The following is a 23,541-nucleotide window of genomic DNA, read 5'->3' as shown; positions in this document are numbered from 1 at the left end:
GCGGCTGCGCAGTGTGCAGCATGGGATTTTCTTCGACACATTTCACGTCTGAACGTGAATTTTTCCGAGTTTCCACTGTTTCCAGTTTTTCATTTTCGAAGTTTCCCTCATTTTCCAGGGTTTCAGATTCATTTTTTGCCAGTGAATTTTTGAAGATTGAAGATCGTGACAATAAAAATGTGGAAGACAAATCCGAATAACGCTGTGATGTTTTCGATCTTGGCTTTTTCATGACAAAATATGCGAGCTGAATAATTTACGAGTAATTTGGAAAATACCGTTGCAAAGCCTTCCTGTTAATCTACCGTTTGCCAGATTCTGCAAGGACTCATTTCAGTCATGGCGCGCGAAATTTTACTGGACCGTTTGCTGATGGAAAAACCGCTCTTTCCCGGTACTTTGCATGTGGGCTCGAGCAGATCGCAGCAAAACAGCGAGTCTCGATTGACGCACTCTCTGTTCCTGCAGGTCTTCGCGACGGACGTTCACGGCGCTCCCCCGTCCGTCCCGCGCACGCCCGCAGCCGTTCCACGGGGCGCGACACGGACGAGACCCTGGGCTACAAGAAACTCCTGGAGGTGGACCTGGGACCCATCAAGCGGGACGCGCAGACCGACATCAACATGCGGTGAGGCAGAGGCAACAACCTAGGTTGTCTTGCTGCTTTGGCGTTAGTTTATCTCGAAAGTGATAGTTTAACGGTGGTGTGGGGTGCAGGAAGAAGCTGGGCACGGAGGCGCTGCCCATGGAGCAGTGGGAGGTGGGGGCGCTGGTGCGCGGCGTCCTGGAGGTGAAGGAGAAGGTGGCCGCGGTCTTCACGCAGGTGGAGCTGAGTGATAAGCTGCGGATGTTGCTCAACGAGGTCCTGCGCTGCCAGCATCTGTTAGCGGTACGTAATTCCGTTGCTTTCGTTGGCCTTCTTTTTATTAAATTTCCTGTATATTTCTTCTTATTTTCTTCCTTTAATTGTAATTATTTTTCGCATTTTTTTATTTAATTTTCTCATTTGTTTTGTTAAAAATTACTGCTGCCTGTTTTAAAGTTTTTCGTGATTTTTCGTACCACGCAATTTGTTCCTTTATTTTGATAAATTTTTTTTATTTAGTTATGTTTTTCCACTTTTCTGTTTCAGTTTGATGGTTTTTAAATACGTATTTTGGCTGTTTTTCGTATTTTCGCCAAGTTGTTTTGCTCTGTGTTTTAATAAATTAATTATGCTCTTTACTTTATATTAATTTTTTGTTCGTTGAATTATTTTAATTTTCGGTTTTTTGCTTTTCAGTTTAAAATTTTCGGAAATTTGTATAAAAAACCCTTGGCTTATTTTTCGTATTTTTTACCACGATTTCTGGAAAGATTACTTCATTTGCGCTGGTTGGGTGTGGAATTTCCACAATAAAATATCATTTTCACAAAGAAATTTAAAGATCTATTTTTCTGAATTAAATTTAAAATCGAAGGAAGACGAATTACTGATGGGGATTTGTGTGGGTAGGTGGCCCCGGCGCAGCGCCCGTCCAAGTGGCAGCTGACCGTCTTCCCCTCGGAGATCTTCTCGGCCTCCTCCTGCCTGGAGCCCGTCGCCCGCATCCTGGCGATCCTGGCCACCGGTACGCGTATTCCCTGATTCTGGCTGCTGTTTTTTTGCTGCCGTCGATCACACAGGACATTTGTCTAGGTTTGGAGAATGTCATTCCCTTCGTGGAGCTCTGCCACACCGTCCTGCATCTCCCGCACGGACTGTGGATCCTCGATCGGATTCTACTGCATAATCCCAAGCGAATTCTCACCGGTTAGAGTCCATGTTACTCGTGCTTTAATTAGCTGGACACTTTTTTAAATTACTGATTTTTTTAATGTTGTTAAATTTTTAATACTCATTTTTTTCATTTTTTGTAATCTTAATTTTTGTATTAGAAATATTAGAAAATACGCATGTGTTTCAGTAATTCTTGAAATATTTACAGCTATTCTCGAAAATGTTAAAAGCTATTAATAGAAAATATTAATAGCTAGTTAAATAGCTATTCTCTGTTTTGAATTTCAGCAGTTAAATTTTTTTCTACCATTTGTTTTTTAAATTTCAAATTTTGTTGGTTTATGAACCGTGGGTGTAGTGGACAGCGTCATAAAAACACCAGCAACAAATCAAAACATTTTTGTTAGTATTAGTATTTGATAATGTAGATTTTCTGACAATTCTTGAAAATAATTTATCTTTTTAGTAATTTTCAATCAGACTCAATGTAAGTTTTAAATAATTAGTGCTTTTAATACTATAATTTTCTTGATAAATTATAAATTGTTTTACAATTTTGGGTACCAAAATTTTTTTAAAATACTAATTGTGTAAACCACGTGTTTTTAAAGGTGTAATAATTAAGAGATCACGATTTACTTTGACGTGAGAAATTTTTCCTAATTTTTATCATATTTTATGCAGTGTACGAGCATTTGATGGCGCAGTGCAATGGCGAGGATCTGGACGATCCGGCCAGCGGATTCTACGGGGAAATCCTCCTGCACCTCACTCGCCAGTTCCCCAAAACCGCCAGCCATCTCCACTACATGGCCGTACGTGCATTTCTTCACAATCAAAAATTCAAAAAAAATAAATAAAAATAGAAATAAAATTCAAAAAATTCAGCGCTGGCTGAATTAATTGTGATAAATGTGTGTAGGTGGGACAGCAGCGTTTCTTCGTGCTGATTCTGTCGTTGGTGCTGGAGAAGGGCCGGCAGGCGCGTCCGCCGCCGCGCACCGGCGTCATCCAGCACACGGACTACGCGCTGGCCCCCAAGTTCATCCTGGCCGACGCCGTGGCCCTCCTCTTCTACCAGCTGCTGGTGGCGCCGCGCGGCGAGACGCGCCAGTGGGCCGTCAAGTGTGTCGGCCTCGCCGGAGCGGTAAGTGGCATTTCCGTTTTGTATTTCTATTTTTCTTGTAATTTTTATGATCTTCTGGGTTTAATTTTCATTTTAGATAATTGATCATTCAGTTTGCGTACGAGTACGTATTTTGTGTGTGTTTTTTTTACCGTTTAGATTTTGTCGAATTGCTTTATCCATTCGTAATCAGTTTCTTACAACTGAAAAAAGATTTATCGCAAAATTTACGGGGTCGTGTATCGTACTTTATCTGTATATTTTTCCCTTGTTTAACACTGGCCCGTAGCTGGAAGCCTGGGATCATTGTCACTGCACTACGAAATCTCACAAGATTCTAATTCCTAAATTTCATACCTTCAGTATCTGTTTCTACAATTTTTCAAGATGTTTTCGTCAATTCGTGATAATAAACTTTTTTAATTATTGTTTGATTTAATACTGCCATTTAATTAATTAATTTATTTTGCGTTGTTTTCATTTAATTTCTTTATGATCTATTTTTACAGTGTTTCAAGGTTTTTTCATCAATTCGTGTTAATAAAATTTTTACAATTTTGTTTGATTTCATACTGCCATATACATTTACTAATTTACTTTGAGTGGTTTTTATTTAATTTTCTTTACCTATTTTTGTTATTTAATTTTTCAGACATTCTGATTTATGTTGAAACTAGTTTGTGTAATTGTTATTCGAATATTTGCCATTTTTTATATCTTTAAAAGCTGTTTAAATTTTTTCTGTTTCTTATCCTATTTCATATATGTTGGTAATAATAAATTACAGAGACAGAATGCGCATTTCGTGGAATGCCGGCTGCAACTGCGGATCCACGCCCTCAAACTCTTAAATAAATAAAAATAAATATTAAATTCTTCGTTTTTGTTCGATTTATTGCTGCCCATGCGTGCCATTTACAATGCAATTAATTTAATTTATGGTTTTGTTTATTTGTCCGCCATTTTCTTTATCTACTGTTGTGGTTTGATTTTTCAGAGTTTTTAACTTATTTTAAAATAATTTGTGGAATTTTTTTATGAACATTTGTTATTTTTCACTCCTTTTATAGATGTTTCGATTTTTTCGGATTTTTTTATCCGCTAAGTATAATTTTGTAATAATAAATTGCAGCGGCAGAATGCGCATTTCGTGGAATGCCGACTGCAGTTACTGACCCACGCCCACAAACTCCTCCCGGAGAAACCCGGCCTCTTCCTCCCCGACGCCTCCCTCCAGTCCGCCTCGCGTCTGATCTACCTCTACGCGACACTGAAGGAAGCGGCCAACCTGACGCTGACCAACGACGAGTACCGCATCTTATCCAAACTGGTGACCAGCCGCGTCAAGCTGACGGGCAGCGGCAACGCCTTCATCATCCTGGGCGTGTGCTGTCTGGTGTCCTTCCCGGAACTCCTCAGCGAGCGCACCGTGGAGCAGGAGATTGTCGCCTGGATGAAGTGGATCCTGGAGCTGGACTTCAGCGGGCTGACGGGTGGTGGGACGTGTCTGGAGGCGCTGCTGCTCATTGTGGCGCATCTGCGGGCCAATGAGTGGAAGGAGGTGTCGGCCGTCATCAGCGGATATCTCCTCACCAAGGTACGTTTGTTTTATTTCAATACGTTTTATTTTAAATAATATTATGCTATTAAATGAAGTGGTGCATTTTATTTCTAACTGTTATAAATGTTTTTATTCATATTGTAGTTATTCAAATTTAGTACGAGCACGGTACTTCAACTGTCCTTCGTAATTTAAGACATTTAATTTTTGATTGATTTATTGAGTTGTTTTTTACAGTTGATTTTAAAATAAATTAGCTCTAGCAATTTAATGAAATTTGATTGCAATAATTTTAATAAAATTTATTTTGCTCTTTAAAATTGAATGGGTTTTTTTTGTTAAATTGTAATCAACATATTTTGCACAAAATTACGGATGTTTTTGCTGGATTTATAATCACGTTGTCTTTTCTGATCGGACGGGATGGTGTTGCAGGTCAATATCAAGCCGCAGATGGTGGTGCGTTTGAAACTGCTCATTAACGCTGAAGTCTTTCGCGACGAAGTAAGTGTCGGTGGTCGTAGTGCAGTGGATGAGACAGAGTCGCCAAAACTGCTTCAACAACTGCTTGATTTAGTATCTGTAATGACAATTTCTCGCCAAGCGTGCGGACAAGTAGACTATTTATTTTTCCTGTTGGGATCATAAAGAACAGCTACTTTAGCCATTAGTGGTAAAAAATTCACTGCAACTTACCTAAACTTTCATCAATTTAGGTAAGGTTTATTTGTGATAGAGTTTGATTTTTAATCTGTTATTTTGGTTGAATTTGATTCCTGAATTTGTTCCGTTATTTATTCGGAATCGGTTATATTATTTATTCAATAACATTCAATAATTTACCCATCAAAAAATAATAAAAATGATCTTTATGGTGGGAAAAATTGTCTGAAAATTGAAAAAAACGGACCGGATTAAGTTGTGACTGCTTTAGTTTAATTTCAAATCGATTGGCCATCTATCTGAACAGTCACTTCACTACGAAATTCCACCAGTCTCTTAGTGCGATTCACGGGCTGCTTTGGTGTTATTCCTTAATTTATTTCCCTTAAACAGTAGTTTGTTGGTTTTAGCCATGAGAATCCTATATAATAAATTATGAAATAAAGCTACTAAATAAGCTAATAAATAAGTAATAAAAAATCCGGAAATGGGCTGCCTGCTGCACGAAGAAATCCTAAATAATAAAAATACGCCATGTACGGGATGCTGCTTGTCGTAGGCGTTGTGGCGGTATTCCCTGCGCATCCCGCCGACGGAGAAGCTCAACGCCGCCCTAACCCACGCCCTGCCGGTGCACTGCATCTACAATATCCTCCACAACAAGTCCTACGCCGTCTACAACATCTCCGTCAAGGTGAGCATGATACCGGAATTTTCTTGAAAATTTTCTCGGTATTTTTCCCTACTGAAAAACTGAACAATAATTGCCGTAGGAGACGGAAAAAGAATTTCTAATCTACGAGTAAATTGACACCGTCGCTTATCGTTCAGCCTTAACGACCCACTGCGTGGTGGAAGTTTTGCCACTCCACTACAATATTTCATACACAAGTTAAACGGTTTTTTGCGGTGGCTTTTTTTACGACCGTTGAAAAAATCACAACGGCAAACGTTTCGCAGTTCAGATTTCAAATCAGATCGGTTCCAAATCAAACCCACCGCCGAGAATTCGAGCTGGTTTGAACAAAGTTTTTTTTTACAAAAGTATAATTGAGACAGATGAAAATGCAGAAATTGATCAAATTAAATGCCGGTTTAATAAAATAGAATTTGGATAACTGGTGAAAATATTAAGTTAACTGCGATGTAGTATTAAATATTAAATTAAATATGAAAATAATATTAATAAATGCCGGTTAATATTTCATTAGTTTTTTTGTTTATGTATAACAGGAAAAACACTCGGAAAAAGAATTTTCAAAATTTAATGTAATTTTTTTGGAAATAATTTTAAAAACGGTTTGAATTTGGCCAGGAATGGATCGCCCATCAGATGAGCAAATGCTGGCTGCCGGTGCACCCGATGATGGTGCACCTGCTGACGGTGTTCGTGCAGACCACGCTGCCGGTGCTGCGCCGCATCTCCGACGGCCCGGACGACTACACCGCCCTGCAGAAGCCCTTCACGCCCGCCGACGTCCTGGGGCTCATCTACGACCGGCCGCCGGCGGCGCTCAGCGCGCTGGACATGAAGAAGCTGCGCACCGTGGACTTGTTTCAACGCCAGGATGTCAGCGATCCCTACAGGAACGTCGGGAAGGTCCTCATGGCGTTCTATGTGTTGCTGTTCAATGATTTTTATATGAACAACCTCAAGACCTTCAGTAAGACGACCATATTAATTTAGTAATTTAAAAAAATAATAATAGCAATTTATCCGATTTTATTTCCATACCAGAAAAATAAAAAAAAACTTAGCATTACTGAAATGAAAACGACTATAAAATCAATCGAGATTAAAAAATTAGAAAAAAAATTATTTACACAATTAATTATTTAATTAAGTATTAATTAAGTACAATTAATTATTTAAAACTATTTACAGTAAACGTACAAGTAAAATTGATAAAAATAATATCAGCAATTTATCCTGCTTTGTTTCCATACCGAAAAATAAACAAATTTATAATATTATTCCAATGAAAAAGAAAATTAACTGAAAATTTAACAATTATAACAGTAATTATTTCAAAATTATTAACAATAAATGTGATTTTTTATTCCCCGTGAATGAAAAATTGAAAGTTAGTATTGATTAAATAGAACAGAAATTAAAATGAAATTAAAGTGAAAAGGTAAAGCGGACTTGAAATTAATTAGACTAAACATAGTTTTGAAAATAGCGCGATGATGTGATTTTTTTGCGGATTTGACGGAGGATTCGGCGGGTGTTTTGCAGTGACGGCGAAGGTGTTGGATTGCCGGATGTACGGCACGGAGGTGCTGGAGCGGATCCCCTTCAAGCACTACCTGACGCTGACGTACCAGTTCCAGGATCTGTTCGATCCCTTGGGCGACGCGCTGGGCCGGCTGATGCTGCAGCATCTGCCGCATATGCGCACCGTCTACGATGAAATCAAGGCCGAAGCCAGTCATGGCGACCGGCATTTGGCGCTGGCCCTGCCCCGACCGCGTCAGTACTCACCAATGAATTAAACCGAAAAATCCAGGAAAAACTATATTCCATCAGTTTTATTTAATGAATAAATAAAGAAGGAATTTCTATTTTGAAATTAAGCCAGTGTAAAAATTGCCTTATAAAGTTATAATAAACCGAAAAATCCTGAGGAGAAATAAATTCTATTTCATTACATAAAGAAGAAATTTTTGTTAAAAATTAAGAAGTTGGATGTTTCCAGGTAAAAACTGCCTTATAATAAATCGAAATCTAGTAAAAAAATATTAAGTCGGTTTTATTAAATAATTTAACAAAGAAGGAACTGGTGTTAAAAATTAATCCAGTGTAAAAACTGCCTTAGATGATGGGATAATGATTTCAGTAAATCTGTGAATAAATTCAAAATACTCGTACATTTGCGCTAAAATTTGGTATCGTAATTGACGTATAAGAATTATTATCAGTAAGTATTTGAATTGTGAATAGCAGATAAGGCATTAAATAGAAAGATTCAATAAATTAATTGCATTAAGAAACCATGCCGACGTTGTACAGCGGCGGACGGAGATGATCTGACGCGTTTTCTGGACGTCCTGACGCGCTGTCCTCCGGAGCGGATCGGCGCGTGTCTGGACAGCTTTCTGCGCCTGCTGCCGCGCGTCCTGACCGAGGAGCTGCCCGAGTCGGCGCAGGATGCCTTCGAGCGCGTCTGGGAGCAGCTGATGGACGTTGACACCAACACGTCAGTCGCAGCGTCCCGAATTTTCGTTAAAGATGCCCAGAAAAAATTTACTTAATTTTTAATTAAATAAATTCGTTAAATTTCTTAGGGTTTTGTTGGCGACCACGCTGGCCTTGCTGCAGCACAAAGACAAATCCATCTCGTCGATTACATTCGAGGAGCTCTGCCTGGAGCCGTTGCATATCCTGCGCTGTGATCCCATCGTCTTCCGGTTCGTTGTTATTCGTTTATAATTTCACGCAATGCAAAAATATCTTAAGCAGTAGAAGTATTGAAAAAGAAAAAATTGAAATTAAATACAATTGACGCGTTGGAAGAATAAACCAAGATAATATTCGAAAAATACATACATTATAAGCACATAAAATTAGCGCAATGGAAAGTTAAATAAAAATAATAATTCAAAAATTCAAAAACATAATTCAGAAATCAAAAATAAATAAAATTGACGCAATAAAAAATGTGTCTTTATTAGCACAAGCCAGTCACACTGCAAATTTTGTTAATAAACCAAGAATAATTATAACAGAAAAATTTCTCTTAAGTTGTCCGTTACATCCATAGTTCCAAAAACGGACACCGCATTTCCCCGTTGAATTTCGATAGACAGACGCTGGCGTAGAAATTCATGTGATCGAGGTTCACCAGTGTGCTGCTGCAGTCGCTTGCCGATTTCCTTCACTAGAGCGGATGCCGACTTGCCCCATGGTCCGAGTGTTTCGAAGGCTAACGGCGCGAAAATGTATCTACCATCGAGGTACGCGTACAGACTGGTCTTCCTGTCTTCGGCCAGGCGGCGGATCCCGCGGATGCCGAAGTGGACTTGATATGCGATGGGGCAACAGTGTCGACGCAAGTGACGTCCCAGGCTAAACACATGCCACGTTTCCAGGCGAACGTCGTGCACCCGTCCGGGCGACGATCGGACGTGTGGGATGTGCCGCGGGGCTCGAGCTTCGCTGGGATGCCCGCCGAAACTAATGATCGGCAGACAATACTGTTTAGCCCGCCATGGCGAGCGTGTCTACCTGCAGAGAAGGAGCATGACAGTCCGTGGTGACCATAAACGTCGAAAAAAAAAAAAAATAAAAAATTATATAAAAATTATCATGCTGAAATAAATACATTATAAATAAATTGATGAAGTGGAAGAATTGATACGTGTAACGTATGGGAAAGAATAAACTTGACGCAAATAGAAAATAATGTGAATAAAATAAATAAAATTGACGCGACGGAAATTGTCTTGCAGAAAAGTCTTCTTAACGCGGATTTTATTGCGGACGTTCTCCTCGTTCCTGACGCTGTCGCGGAGCTACCTGAACCAGCAGCTGGACGTGATCGACCAGCAGCAGATGCTGGTGACCGAGGGCGCCGTGGATCCGCTGCGGGAGGAGCGGAAGCGCTGCATGTTCATGCTGCAGGAGAGCGCCGCCGTGCAGATCTTGATTGAGCAGCTGGACGCCGGCCATCAGGAGGTGTCCGACGATCTGGACCTGCCGGAACGCCTGACGGCCCCGCAGAACGCCGTCTGCATCTTCATCCACCAGCTGATCATCAGCAATCCCACCCTGGCCAAGCTGGTCGTCTTCCAGGTCAGACTGGGATTTTTTAAACACTTTTCAACCTTTTTTTGCTGTGAAATTATCAGATGAGAAATTTCGGTTTCAATAGAATCGAGATTTGAAAAATTAAATATTTTGTAATTTTGTTGGAAAGATTTTCGGTGTAATCCGCTACAGTGGTTGAAAATCAAGAGAATTTTCTTTTAATTTTAAAACTCTGTCAAAAATCCACTGGGAATGATTTTAACCAAATTTTTTTTTAGTAATTAAAAAATTAATTGCTCATTTTTAATTCATTTCAAACACGCGACGCGGTTTTAATTTTCAGATGGTTTTTACTTTGCCAATTAAAATCTTAAAATTTTGTGTTATTAGCCCTCGCAGAATAAATTACGAAATAGTAGAAATTAAAATAAATTCCAACGTAAAAATGGCTTAAAATAAACAGATAAATAAAAATTTATAATAATATATAGAAAATGTACTAAAAATCATATTTAAAAACCTAAGAAAAATAATAAGAAGTAATTCAAATAAGAAAAATGATAAGAAAATAGCAATAAAAATTAAAGTTCAATAAAAATGGAATAAATTTTTGCAGACCTTCCCGCCGGCGCGTATCCCGCTAGTCGTCCGCGGCGTGGAATCCCTGCACATCTGCCTGGACTACCTGCACGAGGCCATGGCCCTCCCGTCCGTCACCAAGAAGCTCTTCATCCTGGAGCTAACCAGCTGTCTGTGCGTCAAATTCCGTATCGCCCGCAGCGTGGCGGTGGCGCGTCTCGCCGTGGACGTCCTGGCCACCCTCCTGACCGCCTATCCCCGCGAGGTGCGCCGCGAGGTGGTCCGGACGGGGGCGCGGGTGTTGGCGCGTCTGGGGAACATCTTCCCGCCCCTGCGGGAGGCGTGCGTGGGGCTGCTGGAGCAGATGGGCGAGGCGGAGCGGGCGGCGGAGACCGCGGGGGGTGCGTGGCGGGGGGCGGCCAGGAGATTGGTTGGGGGCGGGGCGGGGCGGTCGGAGAAGGGCAACGGGGTGAAGGCGGCGTTGAAGTGTGCAAGGGGGGTGCCGCCCCTCCGCAGTTGAGGGGGCGGGGTGGTCTACTGTGTAGAAGTTTTTTCGGGGTTTTTTGTGGTATTTTGTGCAGAGAATTGAGTTGTAGCCGTTGATGGGCGTCGTGTTATGTTGCTGATGATTTTGTACAGGACCGATATTTCTTTGGCTTATTTGAGCGACCGGATGTTGCACGCGCGAAGCGTTTTCTCGCCAATATATACTAATCATCTGGCTACAGGATGTCATAAAAACAGTGCAGAGAATATTATTGTTGATTTATGTATTTCGTCTATCTGACGCATAGCGTCATTAGCGTGATAGGCGTCTTGAAATAGTAAAAAGCCTCGGAGAAACTGAAACTCTGGAAACCTAAGAAACCTAAGAAACCTAAGAAACCTAAGAAAATTGTAAGAAACCTAAGAAAACCTAAGAAGCGTTTGAAAAAAAAGAAACAAAAAACTGTGAAAGCGAAGAGCGTGGTGTTCGTTTTGCGGCGAAGTGTGGCAAAGGTCAAATGTCTCAAGCCATATGTCCCAGACGGAGGTGCCACTATTTTCTGCAGCGTGGTGTCTTCGCGGCGGAATGTCGCATGTCAAATTTCAGTGCAGCAAACCCAGTTGTCCGGATGCGACTTGTAATATAGTAGCACAAATTATGGTTCCTCTCATAGAAGATTTTTGCCCCGATACCCCCGGTAGCCACGGTTGCTCTGATGTGCATGCGATATCCTCGCTCGCTACTGAGTGATAAGGGCGATATATGCCCGCTCATTCCATCTGATATGCCTTGTCTGGCTCGTCACTTGCTGCTTATACGAGTTGTTGTTGTTGTTGCCTCGTATATACCGCTGCTTTGCAACACCGATTCGATCGCTCACTCTGATTCCATTCCTAATAATAATTCTTATCGTATACATAATTGTCTGCTCCGATGATTGTTCAGTTTGCACTTTGCTTGACAGAGCTGGCGGCTGTAGCCTTCAGGTCTTGAGTTCATTTAGCAGTTGTCCGGTCATTTTCACAATTAAACGTTCGCCACAATAATCGATATTGAAAGTTCGGCCTCTGCATTGAAACTTTTGCCGTTATCCTGCTGGATTAAGTCGAACACCAGCGCTTTCAGTTGTAACCGCAATCAGCACCCACCCATGTGTGTTGTATCTGGGTTGGGATTGTCGGCGAAGCGGTGTCGATCGTGGGATGTGTTATCGACAGCCGGTATGCGCGCGATACCTTGAGAATCGATCAGGGGTTCGAGCCACAGCGGAAGTTATTAAGGACGGTCTCTGAGTTGAACGTCGAGGCACCCTTGCATAACTTCCGCTGCGGCGAATGAGCGGGGCGAGCGGAGACCTCGATCCGCGATAACAGTGGCCGATACGTCACACGTGTAATGTTTAATTGGTCTCCTTCGTGTTTAACAACAATGATTACATACTACGGTTACAAGTTCCAAAAACAACCAAAATCACTCCCTTCCGCAATTTTACTTCTGCCCGGCAAAGTGCCTAAAACTGCGGCAGCGTTTCCCTTCATTATCGCAAGACTAATGCATGCGCTGTTTTAAGAAAGCGGTAGTTCTGTGGCCGATACGGTTGGATTGGGGTCGTGGCGTACAGGGATCCAGCCATATAGCGATCCTGAATCGTAATGCTATAACGACTTTGCGTAATCGTTGTAGGGCGGATCTTATCGAGAACAAACGAAAGATGATTAAGCGAAGAGAACTGAAAATAATAATTTCAGCTGCAATTCATTGATCACTCTCTTTTTGTGTACTGAGTAAAGTAACGATACCGCCGGGGAAAAAATGACCAGTTTGTGTTTCCTTTTAGAAACTAAGGGGACACTATATGCTTAAATGTAATAAAAATATCTTTATTCGATCTTCATAACCTCTTGTTTCTGGCGTCCCGATACAGGTACACTGGCATACTCGAGCTTCAGATTTGGCCACATTGTGACCTTTTATTTTATTCCGCTTTGCCCAAATCACGCAACTTTCCTAACTCCACACACCACAACCTTTTAAATTGTGTTTCTAATGTCAAAAACTATAACACAATATTTTTGACGGCACCCGGCAACTGCCTCGCAAAATAGGGATGTTTGTCAGGATGTTGCCGGCCACGCAACAAATCCGTGTAGATGAGTTCGTTTCGCTGCAGATTCAGGCACGTTGTTACAGTCTCCTCATCCAAGTTGCCCAATGGTCCCCGACACATTTTCCGCCAATGTTCGGTGACCTTTTAACGTCTTCACTTCCGCGTCTAACCGTTCAGCTCCAAACCGTGCCTTCCGCTCCTGGAACTTCCGGCGGAAGTGCTCATACAGCAACGTATCGGCGTGATTCCACTCGTTAATCTTCTCCACCTCCGTTTCCGTCAAGGCGGTGACCATGGCGGGCGGACGGGCGTTGACCCGAAAGGTCACGACGTCCTGCCACTCCCAGCACAGGAGCTCCCGCAGCAGCACCAGCGACGCCTCCATCTCCTCCGCCAGCATCACCAGATCGAACCGCGCGTCCAGTTCCCGGATCTTCGCTGCGATGGCCGTGTCGTTGTCGTAGTCGGTGACCTCCAACCCGGCATCATACATGGCGGGGTTACGGCCGAACCGGCTCCAGACGATGGTGGGGCGGAAGGTGAAGTAGCGCTCAGGATCCTGGAGGAAGGTGGTGAGGTTGGCGCCGAAGCGCTTAGGCAGGTTGAAGAAGCTGAAGGCGGATTCGAAGAGGGCGGACGGTTGGCGGAGGATGGTGACGAAGACGGTGTCCGGCGGCATGAGGGCGGCAAGGGCCGGGGAGAAGCGGGTGTGGTGGCACAGGATGTTGTAGGCCGAGGAGGGGGCGTCCAGTGGTAGTGCCATGGAGGGATGGAAGGCTTCCAGTGGGTGGAAATAGTTGACGCGCTGCCTGTAGCGTACAAACGTGTAAATGCATGCTTTATGGGGTCGTCAAGGCATTAACCGTTACAAGCACACGCGTTACCGGCAAAACCGTCCTCCCAACGCTTTTGTCGTTAAGCCGGACAAACTGTCCGCCGGTGCAAAAATGCGTCCGCCGTACATTTGCTTTTAGTGTAGTATGTATATATTACATACCGGTATCCGGTAGGGTAGGGCAAAGGTCAAGTTGTGGGTGTGTCCGTAGCGGAGGAAGATATTCTGCACAGCGCTGCTGGCGCATTTGTGCGTCTTCAGGAGGACGATGTTGCGCCGGGGCGTGCAGTGGTGGGCGGTCGGTGCAACCGTTGAAGGGTGGTGCTGATGGTAGACGAAGAGGAGGGACAGCGCCGTTAGGTAAAAGACCGTGGTCAGCGAGAAGGCATAACGGCGCATTATCACCAAACCGCGCTCTGGAACACGCGCTTCCAGCTGTGCTTACCGTGCGGCCGGCCGGGTAAGACATTTAGATGTAAAAAAAATATAAGAGCTTAATTAAAACCTTCCAACCGATTAAATCCACTGCATTAGAACGTATAAAAGTGTGACGCAGTTGCATGTCGGCTGATGCGCATACTCGGTTAGCCTTTCAATGTCTTATACTGATTAACGTGTAATTAAGACCGCGAACCGGAGAAACCGCTCGGGTGGTCGTTAATCTCACTGATTAGTCAGGTGTGTCACGCTCTGTGTCAATAACACCCTGGGCAGAAACTGTATACTACGTGTATGCTGAATGGGTGCTCACGAAATCTTTCTGTGTACGGGTGTACCGATGCATCTCGGAGCTACGCACGTACACTTGCAGCTGCGTCAGAGCCGGGGTGTGTGTGTGTGTGTGTGTGTCCATGCAGCGTAAGTTGCGTAACAACACCGGTTGACGCTTAAACAACGCAGTTGCTCACTACACTGCTCATGCGTTGATGTGGTCTACTTAGCCCGCGTTCTATACCACGTTCTGTGTGTGTGGATTACGCTTGTTAATACGTCACAGTTGCACTCAGTTCAAGCAGTCGCCAGAGCATACCACGAGAGAAGCCGCGGATGCTGTTAAAGCAGGGAATCTACAGCCGCGGATGATCTTGTCCCCACACCGGACACGTCTGTACTGAGCCTGGCCCAAAATGTCACGCATGCCGGATCCGGCAGCGGTGTGTCATACGCCGAACATCAGTGGTGACATTTTCCTAATGGCGCTCTTTGCCATTAAAGCGTATTATTCGGAATTTAATTACCAAATCATTCTCTGCTAAAAACAGTACGAGTATTCTCACTGGTAAGTCATACAAGAACAGCTTACCAGGGCAGCGTCACCGGCCCCCCTCTCAGAAAAATTTCATTTTTTGCAGGGTTGCAGAGTAACACTAGGGTATGCTTAAAAAAATAGTTTCATCTGCCATGGTCAGTAGGGCGTGGCCAAACAGAATTTAGAAGTTTAAAATTTGCTATGTTATAGCCTATGGCCAATGCATTGCTTCGTACTTTAAGCACATTTACGATTTAATACAAACCACAAATAAATTATTACTAAATTATTACAAAATAACTGAAGCGGCCTGTACGTGGTACTTATAAAATTACAAAATATTGTTAAGTACCACGTACAGGCCGCTTCAGAAACAAAAACGGTTAACGGGGAATATTGGACACACATAGGCCTCGTACGATAGCGCATTCAAGTGGTTCGTATTAATTCGTAAATGTGCTTAAAGTACGAAGCAATGCATTGGCCATAGGCTATAACATAACAAGTTTGTAACTTCTAAATTCTGTTTGTACGCCCTGCTGACCATGGCAGATGAAATTGTTTTTTTAAGCATACCCTAGTGTTACTCTGCAATCCTGCAAAAAATGAAGTTTTTCTGAGAGAGGGGCCTGTGACGCTAGCCTGGTTAGAGTAACATTGCCAACTGCCAAGAAAAACAACATCGGACACTGATCATTCCCGGCCAATCCAGAGGCTACAACAACGTCCTCGTGGTGTCTCATTACAGAGTATTCACGGTTAACCAGGAGTAATGATTCGTGTTTTTTGCCTTGATTACGTTAGTGCGGTAACACAGTTTTAGACTTTTGGAAAGGTAACGGATTAATCGTAAAATCACCATCCCGCGCAGTACTTTCGTCCTCACCAATCTGACTGAAACCTTCTCCAAAACGTCTACAACCATGGAGTCCAGATATGAGAATTGTGTAAAACACGCAACTACTTAACAGATGCATTCCTCATTATGCAAAATTCAGTAGTCCATGCCAATAAAATCATTTCGAAGAACAGCAGCCCCGTCTCCAGAGAGACATTTCACATATCTATGATCCCGGGATTTCATATCGATAATTACGTTAGCTAAGCACTGTATCCTGATTTGTAGGTAGTTAGTATTGTTTCAACGTCATCAAGAGACGCAGTTTGCTCGTATGATTACTCACCCATGACTAATTACAGATCCGACAAGGCACATTACGCACATAGCCAATTACCCTTTGTTTTTCGTGTCAACGGGTCATGCTAGTGATGTCACAAATGTGTGGCCGCTACACCCGTCACGCGAGTTTAGGCTGCTGTTTTCTGTGCTCCTACACTCGTATAATCAGTAGGCGTAACCGACCACCGACAACATTGGCACCGTTCAGACAACGAAGGCGTATCAAGGTATCAACGCAAGGCGGTAACCATAACCTGTTTGAGGGCACGAAGAAACGTTTTCCATGTAATCCAACTGTTTAAATAGTTCTTGCGCTCAAAGAGCGCTAGCTTTTCTTCATCATGAGAACGTCATGTGGCGTGTGCGGCGACCCACAGTGTGGAGTACCCGAAAGAATTCCAAGTGGTCCTTATGCATTACACTGTTGCTCGCGTTCCTCGTATCCTGTATGCTATTGCTGGATTCGCAGAGACACTATGTGGTTCTCGTTGAAAACCGGAGAACCCAGAACCCGGCTCTTGCCGATCCCGGAATATTCGCTGTGGACCCCGGATCTGTGCAGCAGCAGTATAAGAGTTCTCCGCAACCCTGTGCGCCGGACACGTTCCTCGTGGTCGCGGTGATCACGGCGCCGCGGAACGCCGGCGTCCGGGCCATGATCCGGCGCACCTGGGGGTCCCTGGCCGGAGCGGCGTGCCGCACCCGTCTGTTGTTCATGCTGGGACGGGTGCATTCCCACAGCACGCAACAGCATCTGGACGAAGAAGCCCGGGAGCATGGTGACCTTTTGCAATCCAACCAGTTCGATGATACCTTCCGCAGTTCGACAATCAAGGCAAGTGACTCGGTACATGGTACCAAATTCTTGTGCATGCTCGGGAAATTTCGCTTTTCCGCACTCTCAAACACTTTTTTGCATGTTTTTGTGACAATTCGTAGCCAAATGTTTGTTTACAGTATATTGGCTAGAAAACAGTTCGGGAATTATGGCTGCATTAATTCTAAAAAGTTTAAATGCAATCAGGTGTACCAAAAGTCTCTCTGTGAGCCGGTCTTTTTCCAATTCTGCATGAAAATGCGCATGCGTATGCAGATCGGTCTTGCTCACGAACCAGGGTTCTGTAACTGTGTACAAGTTTCAAAATGAATTCCAAAAATTGAGGAAATATTGTGGAAGTCCTTTTAAAATTTGAAAGGTAGTGTAACCAGGGTTCGGGGTAAGGATGACCTTACATCGTAATATGCGTTTATTTGCAAAGTTCGAAAGAAGATCGGTCCATAATGAGGCTCCTGAAACCCCTGTAGGTGTTTAGCCGAAACTTTCTAACCCGAATGTTGCGCGCACAAACGGTTTTTACGCTGGTGTATACATATCATTTGGCTACAGAATGTCATAATACAATGCAAAAAGTGCTGAGGAGTGCGCCAAAGTGCGCTAGCAAGAAGTGGTATTAAAGACCTTACAGAAAGCGAAAGGTTTCGTGGATGTACCCGAACTTGGTACCATGTAACACTTCAGACGCTGCACATGTACCAGTGGTGCGCGGCCTACTGCCCGTCCTCCACGTTCGTGGCCCGGGTGGATGACGATGCGTATCTCAACATTCCCAAACTGTACGACACCCTGAAGAACCAATCGCCTGATGCGTTCTACGGACATGTGTACGCGCAGGAGATCCTCAACGATGCGTGGTTCCCGCAGCGGAACCCCAATGGGAAGTACTATTCGCCGCGGGAAGAGTACCGCCAGGACCGGTATCCCGTGTACATTTGGGGATTCTTGATAATCGCGCCGACACGGTTATTGGGGAAGGTCTTATACGCCAGCCTAGTTATTCCTTATAGTTTTCTTGACGATGTCTACGTCACCGGATTAGTGGCGAACTCCAGTGGGATTCCGTTGCGGCATATCACCGGGATAACGCAGAAGACGAAAACGATGGCGGTAGCACAGTCGTGCTTAAAGGACAAGTATACAGCCATACACAAAATGGGACAGAAGGATCTGTACGTTCTATGGAACGCGGAGTGTTCAGGTTCCCGCAGTACCTGCAACTGATGTGTTAATATGTTTGCATGGGTCTTCGTTTTATACAGTTTAGGGGTGAAAAAACGCCGTGTACTGATATACTATGCGGGAATCGCTGTCGCGACAACACACCGGATGACCAACCGGTCCGCAGTTGCGGGAGTGGGAAACGCTCTGGAGTCCATGAGCGCCGAGCGGTTATAGTGATATTCCGGATACGTATCTGTGTATTACATACAACACGGACACATGTACAAACTACCTGTACTATTCAACAGATGTTAGTACAATACTTAGTAGCGTGTTAAGGATAAGTATGAAAAGCGCTGTGTATGAATCATCATACACACACATCACGACAATACACAAACTCCTGTTTCCGATAGGCGCAAACGTATACTACACGGTCTGTACCCTAACGAAATTTACCGCAACCTAGACGCACTCAGGAAATTCCCAAATGTTTAATCAACAAAACAGAACGAACTTTCTCTTAGCTTAAAGCTAGTCACACCCAATCTCTTGCACAGATATAGATATAAACTGTATCTCTAACTTCATCTCCCAAAGCGAGACTCAGTAGATTAATGTATGCAACCAGCAACCAGGATTGTTAATGTAATTACATAGTGATCGAATGCGTTAAACAGCTCTTATACTGCCATTTATTTGGCCGTATTAGTAAAAACAATACTGGGGAGAGTAGGGTGTATTCGCGGAACACTACTTAACATTATTTTAAAAACCAAACACGAACAAAACATCACATAAACATCACTGGTAATTAATACTAGCACAGTCATGGTTAATACTAGCACCCAAAACATCACAAATACATTTATACTCGTACATTTCTCTGATTATCCCATTTTTAAATGCAGCCGCAATGGTGTCAGTGGTGGCCGCTTCGGTATGATACGATCTGATTGCTGCATGCAGTGACGACTTGTGACGGCTTCCGCAGAAAAACGCGCTACCGGCAGCGTATGTTAATGGCGATGTCGGAGTGGATGCTGCCGAGCGCGCAACAGATCCGTGTAGATTATTTCGTGTCGCTGGAGGTTCAGGCACGTGGTCACGGCCTTCTCATCCCTACTGACCAATGCTCCCCGACATTCACTCCGCCAGTAATCGGTGACGCTTTTCAAGATCTTCACTTCCGCGGCCAACCGCTCCGCCCCAAACCGCACCTTCCGCTCCTGGAACTTCCGGCGGAAGTGCTCATACAGCAACGTATCGGCGTGGTTCCACTCGTTAATCTTCTCCACCTCCGTTTCGGTCAGTGCGGTGAGCATGGCCGGTGGACGGGCGTTGACCCGAAAGGTCGCAACGTCCTGCCACTCCCAGCAGAGGAGCTCCCGCAGCAGCACCAGCGACGCCTCCATCTCCTCCGCCAGCATTACCAGGTCGAACCGCTCGTCCATTTCCCGGATCTTCGCTGCAATGGCCGTGTCGTTGTCGAAGTGGCGGACCTCCAACCCGGCGTCGTACATGGCGGGATTGCGGCCGAACCGGCTCCAGATGGTGTTCGTGCGGAAGGTGTAGTATTTTCGGGGGTGCTGGAGGAAGGTGGTGAGATTGGCGCCGAAGCGTTTGGCCAGGTTGAAGAAGCTGTAGGCGGACTCGAACAAGGCGGCTGGTTTTCGGAGGATGGTGATGTAGACGGTGTCCGGCGGCATGAAGGCGGCGAGGGCCGGGGAGTAGCGGGTGTGATGGCACAGGATATTGTAGGAAGAGGAGGGTGCTTCCAGTGGTAGTGCCATGGCAGGATGGAAGGCCTCCAGCGGGTGGAAATAGTTTATCTGCCGCCTGTAAACGGTATTCGACATGCGCATCATTTCCAGCCAGCAGTAAAACACTGACAGTTAACGGTTCTAACATATTAATACTTCGACCTCTGTGCCTGGACATTTTCACAATAGAAATTGGCGTACCGGACACCAGAAACACGCTATCCTTTTGTTGTTCTGTTGGTCCACATGGCAAAAACTTTTCATACAATTGATTTCGTGATAATTAGTGTTTTCATAGAAGCTTGCATATTATCAGGGTTTATTGCACTAAAAAACTGATAATTTTGACGGTACGTGGTACGTGCTGGTGACATACCGTAATTATCGAATTAGAAGCCCAGGGTTACAAATATTTCAGACGACCCATGGGCTCCAATTACGGGCATGGGCTTGTATTTGAGGGGGCGGGGCTTCAATTTTTCAAACCAGCTTTTTGGCATTTCTTAACATGGGCTTTACGGTATTTAATTAAGCCCATGGGCCTCTATTTCGGGGGGGGGGGGCTTATAACTTTCAAACGACCTTAGGTGGGCTCGAATTACGGGGGGGGCTTCAGATTCGATAATTACGGTACTCATTTATACCATATACACTGCATGCATTTATGAATAAAATTAACAGAAATATATATAATATTTATTAAATTATATGTATTATTAATAATTTAATAAAAATATTAATAATATTTTCGATAATGTTAATTACTATTCGCAGGAAATTGCGCTTCCAGATTAATTGGCAGTCGAAACATGCACGCAATTCTCCATTGATCTCAACCGTTATGGTTGCTGATTGTTGCGGCATAAGAGAAGAACCGCGGACTGGAAACAAAACAGGCGCACGCTGGGATATACCGGTACGTGCTTGTAATAGATAATGGATGAGCAACATGTATCATTGATAGCTGATTGCATTATAATTTCTCGTGGCATACCGTTTCTCCTTCGTGTGTAGCGGTATTGTTACAATTACAAATTCTACGTAAAATCCACGGAAAATGATTATATGGAAATTAGATCGACCCGATTCTGCTCTCATCCATGCTAAAATACTGTACGTTTCCTATGCGGATCAGCCAATAATTATTATATATAAGGGAGTTTTATAAAAGGTCATCGGCGCGGCCGGCAGCATCTTTGTGCCGGGTGTTATTCGGATTAAACTTCAGTTAGAGAGTTCCGTGTGAGATTCATTGTTATTATTATCATTATCACTCTACAGTAGCCAGACTTTATCAACGGAAATATCTTACCAGGCTATTGGAAAATTTTTTTGGTTGATAACTGATTCTCCGTAATCGCCATACCCGGAGGCGACCGGCGCAAAGACGGTAAGAGGACAATAAAAAATAATTATTAAGGAGAATGACATTATTAAGAAGATTATTAAGGAGATTTGTAGTCTAGGTGTGGCAAGGTTTATCTCATAAAATCAAACAAAAAAATAAAAAATTTTCTGAATTAACCAAAACATTTCCGGTAGACTGGTGAGATATCTTCCATTAAAAGCTGGCTACTGTAATGCGATAATTACCTATGCGATATTAGAATAACACTGTGTCTTTCTGGCAGACGTAGTGTAATGACAATCGTTCATAACGCAACTTGCGCGCTACAAGCCGGTCCGGAGTTAGAGCACGATACAGAACAGCTAGCGCATAATAAGCGCGATGTTAACGCCTAGCACGCCTGTTAACGCCACTACACTACGTCTACCACAATGCGTAAATGCGCTCCGCAGTTAGATTGTCCCTTACTGCATCGACTGTTTTCTGGTCACAGGCAATTACGATTATACTCATTAAAATATATGGCATGTACCAAGCCACCAGCCAGCCAAAAGCATGTTACGTGTTTAAAGAGTGTGGCTTGTCGTGGCGTAGTATGTTGTTTGGCGTAACCCATGAATTTACATTGTTCGCTGTTCTCTATCGTGCTCTATCTCCGGACCAGCTTGTAAATACATGCTATCTGTACCTTTACGATGGATATTACTGGACAAAGTTGTAAATACGTAGTAGAAACATACCGGTAGGGTAGGGCAAAGGTCAGGTTGTGGGTGTGGCCGTAGCGAAGGAAGATATTCTGCACAGCGCTGCTGGCGCATTTGTGCGTCTTCAGGAGGAACCATGTTGCGGCGGGGCGTGCAGTGGTGGACGGCGGTTGACGAGGGCGACGTCTCCGCTGACGGGTGGTGATGGGTGAGGAGCACGGACAGGGCCGTTAGGTGAAAGACCGTGGTCAGTGTGAGGATCCAGCGGCGCACGATACTCATATCCGACCGGGACTCTGAATTCCGGCTGTATTTACCATTTTGTTGTTATTATTACAGGAGAAAAGCAGGCAACCCCAAGGTCGAACAGTGGCTTAGGTAGATCAGATGTACGTTAGTGGCTTAGGTAGTTGTGTGGTACTCTAAGCAGGGCGCCATCCACTGGAAACCGAGAAACGGCTGAAAAATGCACCGATGGGGAATCGAAGCCCGGCTACGTCGTTAGATCCGCGTAGGCAGTACCACTGCACCACGGCGCGATACGTTGAAATCCTTTGAAAGACTTAGTCGCTGTATCTGTACATGAGCCGCTTATCTCCTCACAGTACTGTTTTGTATAATAATTTAGGTGAATAAATAAGCGTCCTAATTCTTGCCAATCAAACGCATGAACAGTGACGCAATTCTTATATGGTGCACGTGTAGCCGCGCTAGTGTTCATCTACGTATACCGCGAATAATTAACGACGCCAGCAGGAAAAACCGCTTCGGCAACAGTTAATCGCACTGGCCAACCGGGCGTTACGCGCAGCGCTAGCCGGTTACCAGTGGAAATTTTAGCAGAAACTGGGCGTTCTACGTCAGACGTACTGTTAACTGCCAACGAAACCTTTCTCGTGTTTCTTTGTGCACGCACACGGCAGCCGGGGTGTGTTCATGCAGCGTATCATCCGCTGACGATTAAAACGGTTTAATTACTCTCTACAGCAGTTCAGCTGTTCAGTGTGGCCTAATTAAACAGCGTGATCAGTAATCACTTTGTGCTGCGTTGAAGTTACGCTTGTATATACGTCACCGCACCATCGCAGTGCGCATCTGAATGCGGTACCAAAGAAAGAAACGGTATCGGTTCACTGCGTACTCGTATGTACACTTTACACAGAATCTACATCGGTAGGTGTAAGTGATTAATTCCCTTGCTGGTGAACGAACACACCAGTATATCCAGCATTTGCGGGCAGTGTGCGCTGATGCGCCGGGGTGACCTTTATATAATTACAAATTATACATAGAAAAACAGCCGCAATGTTTTCGGTTGAAAAGGTACGGAGCTCACAACAACCGTAGCTTGTCCTTTTACTTTGAAAGGAAGTGGCCCGGTACATGGTACCAAATTCCCATTCTACCACTTTACCATTCTACCACTTTAGT

The 23,541-nt window shown here is 44.0% G+C and overlaps 4 protein-coding genes across 4 annotated transcripts; 2 read left to right on the top strand and 2 right to left on the bottom strand.

Annotated features, from left to right (window-relative positions):
• Positions 1-71: 71 nt before the first annotated feature.
• On the top strand, positions 72-11,264 carry LOC129582486 (integrator complex subunit 2-like). Its single transcript, XM_055473998.1, has 16 exons — positions 72-394; positions 469-628; positions 718-889; positions 1,496-1,610; positions 1,679-1,792; positions 2,444-2,574; positions 2,682-2,906; positions 4,018-4,482; positions 4,882-4,950; positions 5,669-5,803; positions 6,425-6,773; positions 7,349-7,582; positions 8,123-8,309; positions 8,398-8,520; positions 9,562-9,904; positions 10,476-11,264. The coding sequence occupies exons 1-16, from the start codon at positions 340-342 to the stop codon at positions 10,956-10,958; spliced, it is 3,360 nt and encodes a 1,119-aa protein (XP_055329973.1). The 5' UTR covers positions 72-339; the 3' UTR covers positions 10,959-11,264.
• A 1,856-nt stretch (positions 11,265-13,120) lies between these two features.
• On the bottom strand, positions 13,121-14,266 carry LOC129582434 (galactosylceramide sulfotransferase-like). The gene is made up of 2 exons (XM_055473947.1): positions 14,030-14,266; positions 13,121-13,837 (listed from the first exon to the last, which is right to left on the bottom strand). Exons 1-2 carry the CDS (start codon positions 14,264-14,266, stop codon positions 13,121-13,123), a joined length of 954 nt encoding a protein of 317 aa, XP_055329922.1.
• A 2,432-nt stretch (positions 14,267-16,698) lies between these two features.
• LOC129582433 (beta-1,3-galactosyltransferase 5-like) lies at positions 16,699-20,875 on the top strand. Its single transcript, XM_055473946.1, has 4 exons — positions 16,699-17,135; positions 17,718-18,303; positions 18,394-18,605; positions 20,833-20,875. The coding sequence occupies exons 1-3, from the start codon at positions 16,745-16,747 to the stop codon at positions 18,527-18,529; spliced, it is 1,113 nt and encodes a 370-aa protein (XP_055329921.1). The 5' UTR covers positions 16,699-16,744; the 3' UTR covers positions 18,530-18,605; positions 20,833-20,875.
• On the bottom strand, positions 18,971-22,328 carry LOC129582432 (galactosylceramide sulfotransferase-like; the record flags this gene model as incomplete). Its single annotated transcript, XM_055473945.1, has 2 exons — positions 18,971-20,134; positions 22,147-22,328. Coding segments are annotated over 2 exons (1,002 nt in total), but the record flags the coding sequence as incomplete, so codon positions are not given.
• Positions 22,329-23,541: the final 1,213 nt, after the last annotated feature.

Source organism: Paramacrobiotus metropolitanus, unplaced genomic scaffold, assembly GCF_019649055.1.
Source record: "Paramacrobiotus metropolitanus isolate TYO unplaced genomic scaffold, Prichtersi_v1.0 Parri_scaffold0000007, whole genome shotgun sequence".
Classification (NCBI taxonomy): Eukaryota; Metazoa; Tardigrada; class Eutardigrada; order Parachela; family Macrobiotidae; genus Paramacrobiotus; species Paramacrobiotus metropolitanus.
This window is presented reverse-complemented; position numbering and strand designations above follow the sequence as displayed.

Coding starts and splice junctions, on each gene's coding strand:
- LOC129582486 (XM_055473998.1), top strand. CDS start 340: ATGGCGCGCGAAATTTTACTGGACCGTTTGCTGATGGAAAAACCGCTC. Junction 395..468: donor GGAAAAACCGCTCTTTCCCG/GTACTTTGCATG, acceptor CTGTTCCTGCAG/GTCTTCGCGACGGACGTTCA. Junction 5,804..6,424: donor TCTACAACATCTCCGTCAAG/GTGAGCATGATA, acceptor GAATTTGGCCAG/GAATGGATCGCCCATCAGAT.
- LOC129582434 (XM_055473947.1), bottom strand. CDS start 14,266: ATGCGCCGTTATGCCTTCTCGCTGACCACGGTCTTTTACCTAACGGCG. Junction 13,838..14,029: donor CCCTACCCTACCGGATACCG/GTATGTAATATA, acceptor CGCTACAGGCAG/CGCGTCAACTATTTCCACCC.
- LOC129582433 (XM_055473946.1), top strand. CDS start 16,745: ATGCTATTGCTGGATTCGCAGAGACACTATGTGGTTCTCGTTGAAAAC. Junction 17,136..17,717: donor CAGTTCGACAATCAAGGCAA/GTGACTCGGTAC, acceptor AGTGCTGAGGAG/TGCGCCAAAGTGCGCTAGCA. Junction 18,304..18,393: donor AAAATGGGACAGAAGGATCT/GTACGTTCTATG, acceptor CGTTTTATACAG/TTTAGGGGTGAAAAAACGCC.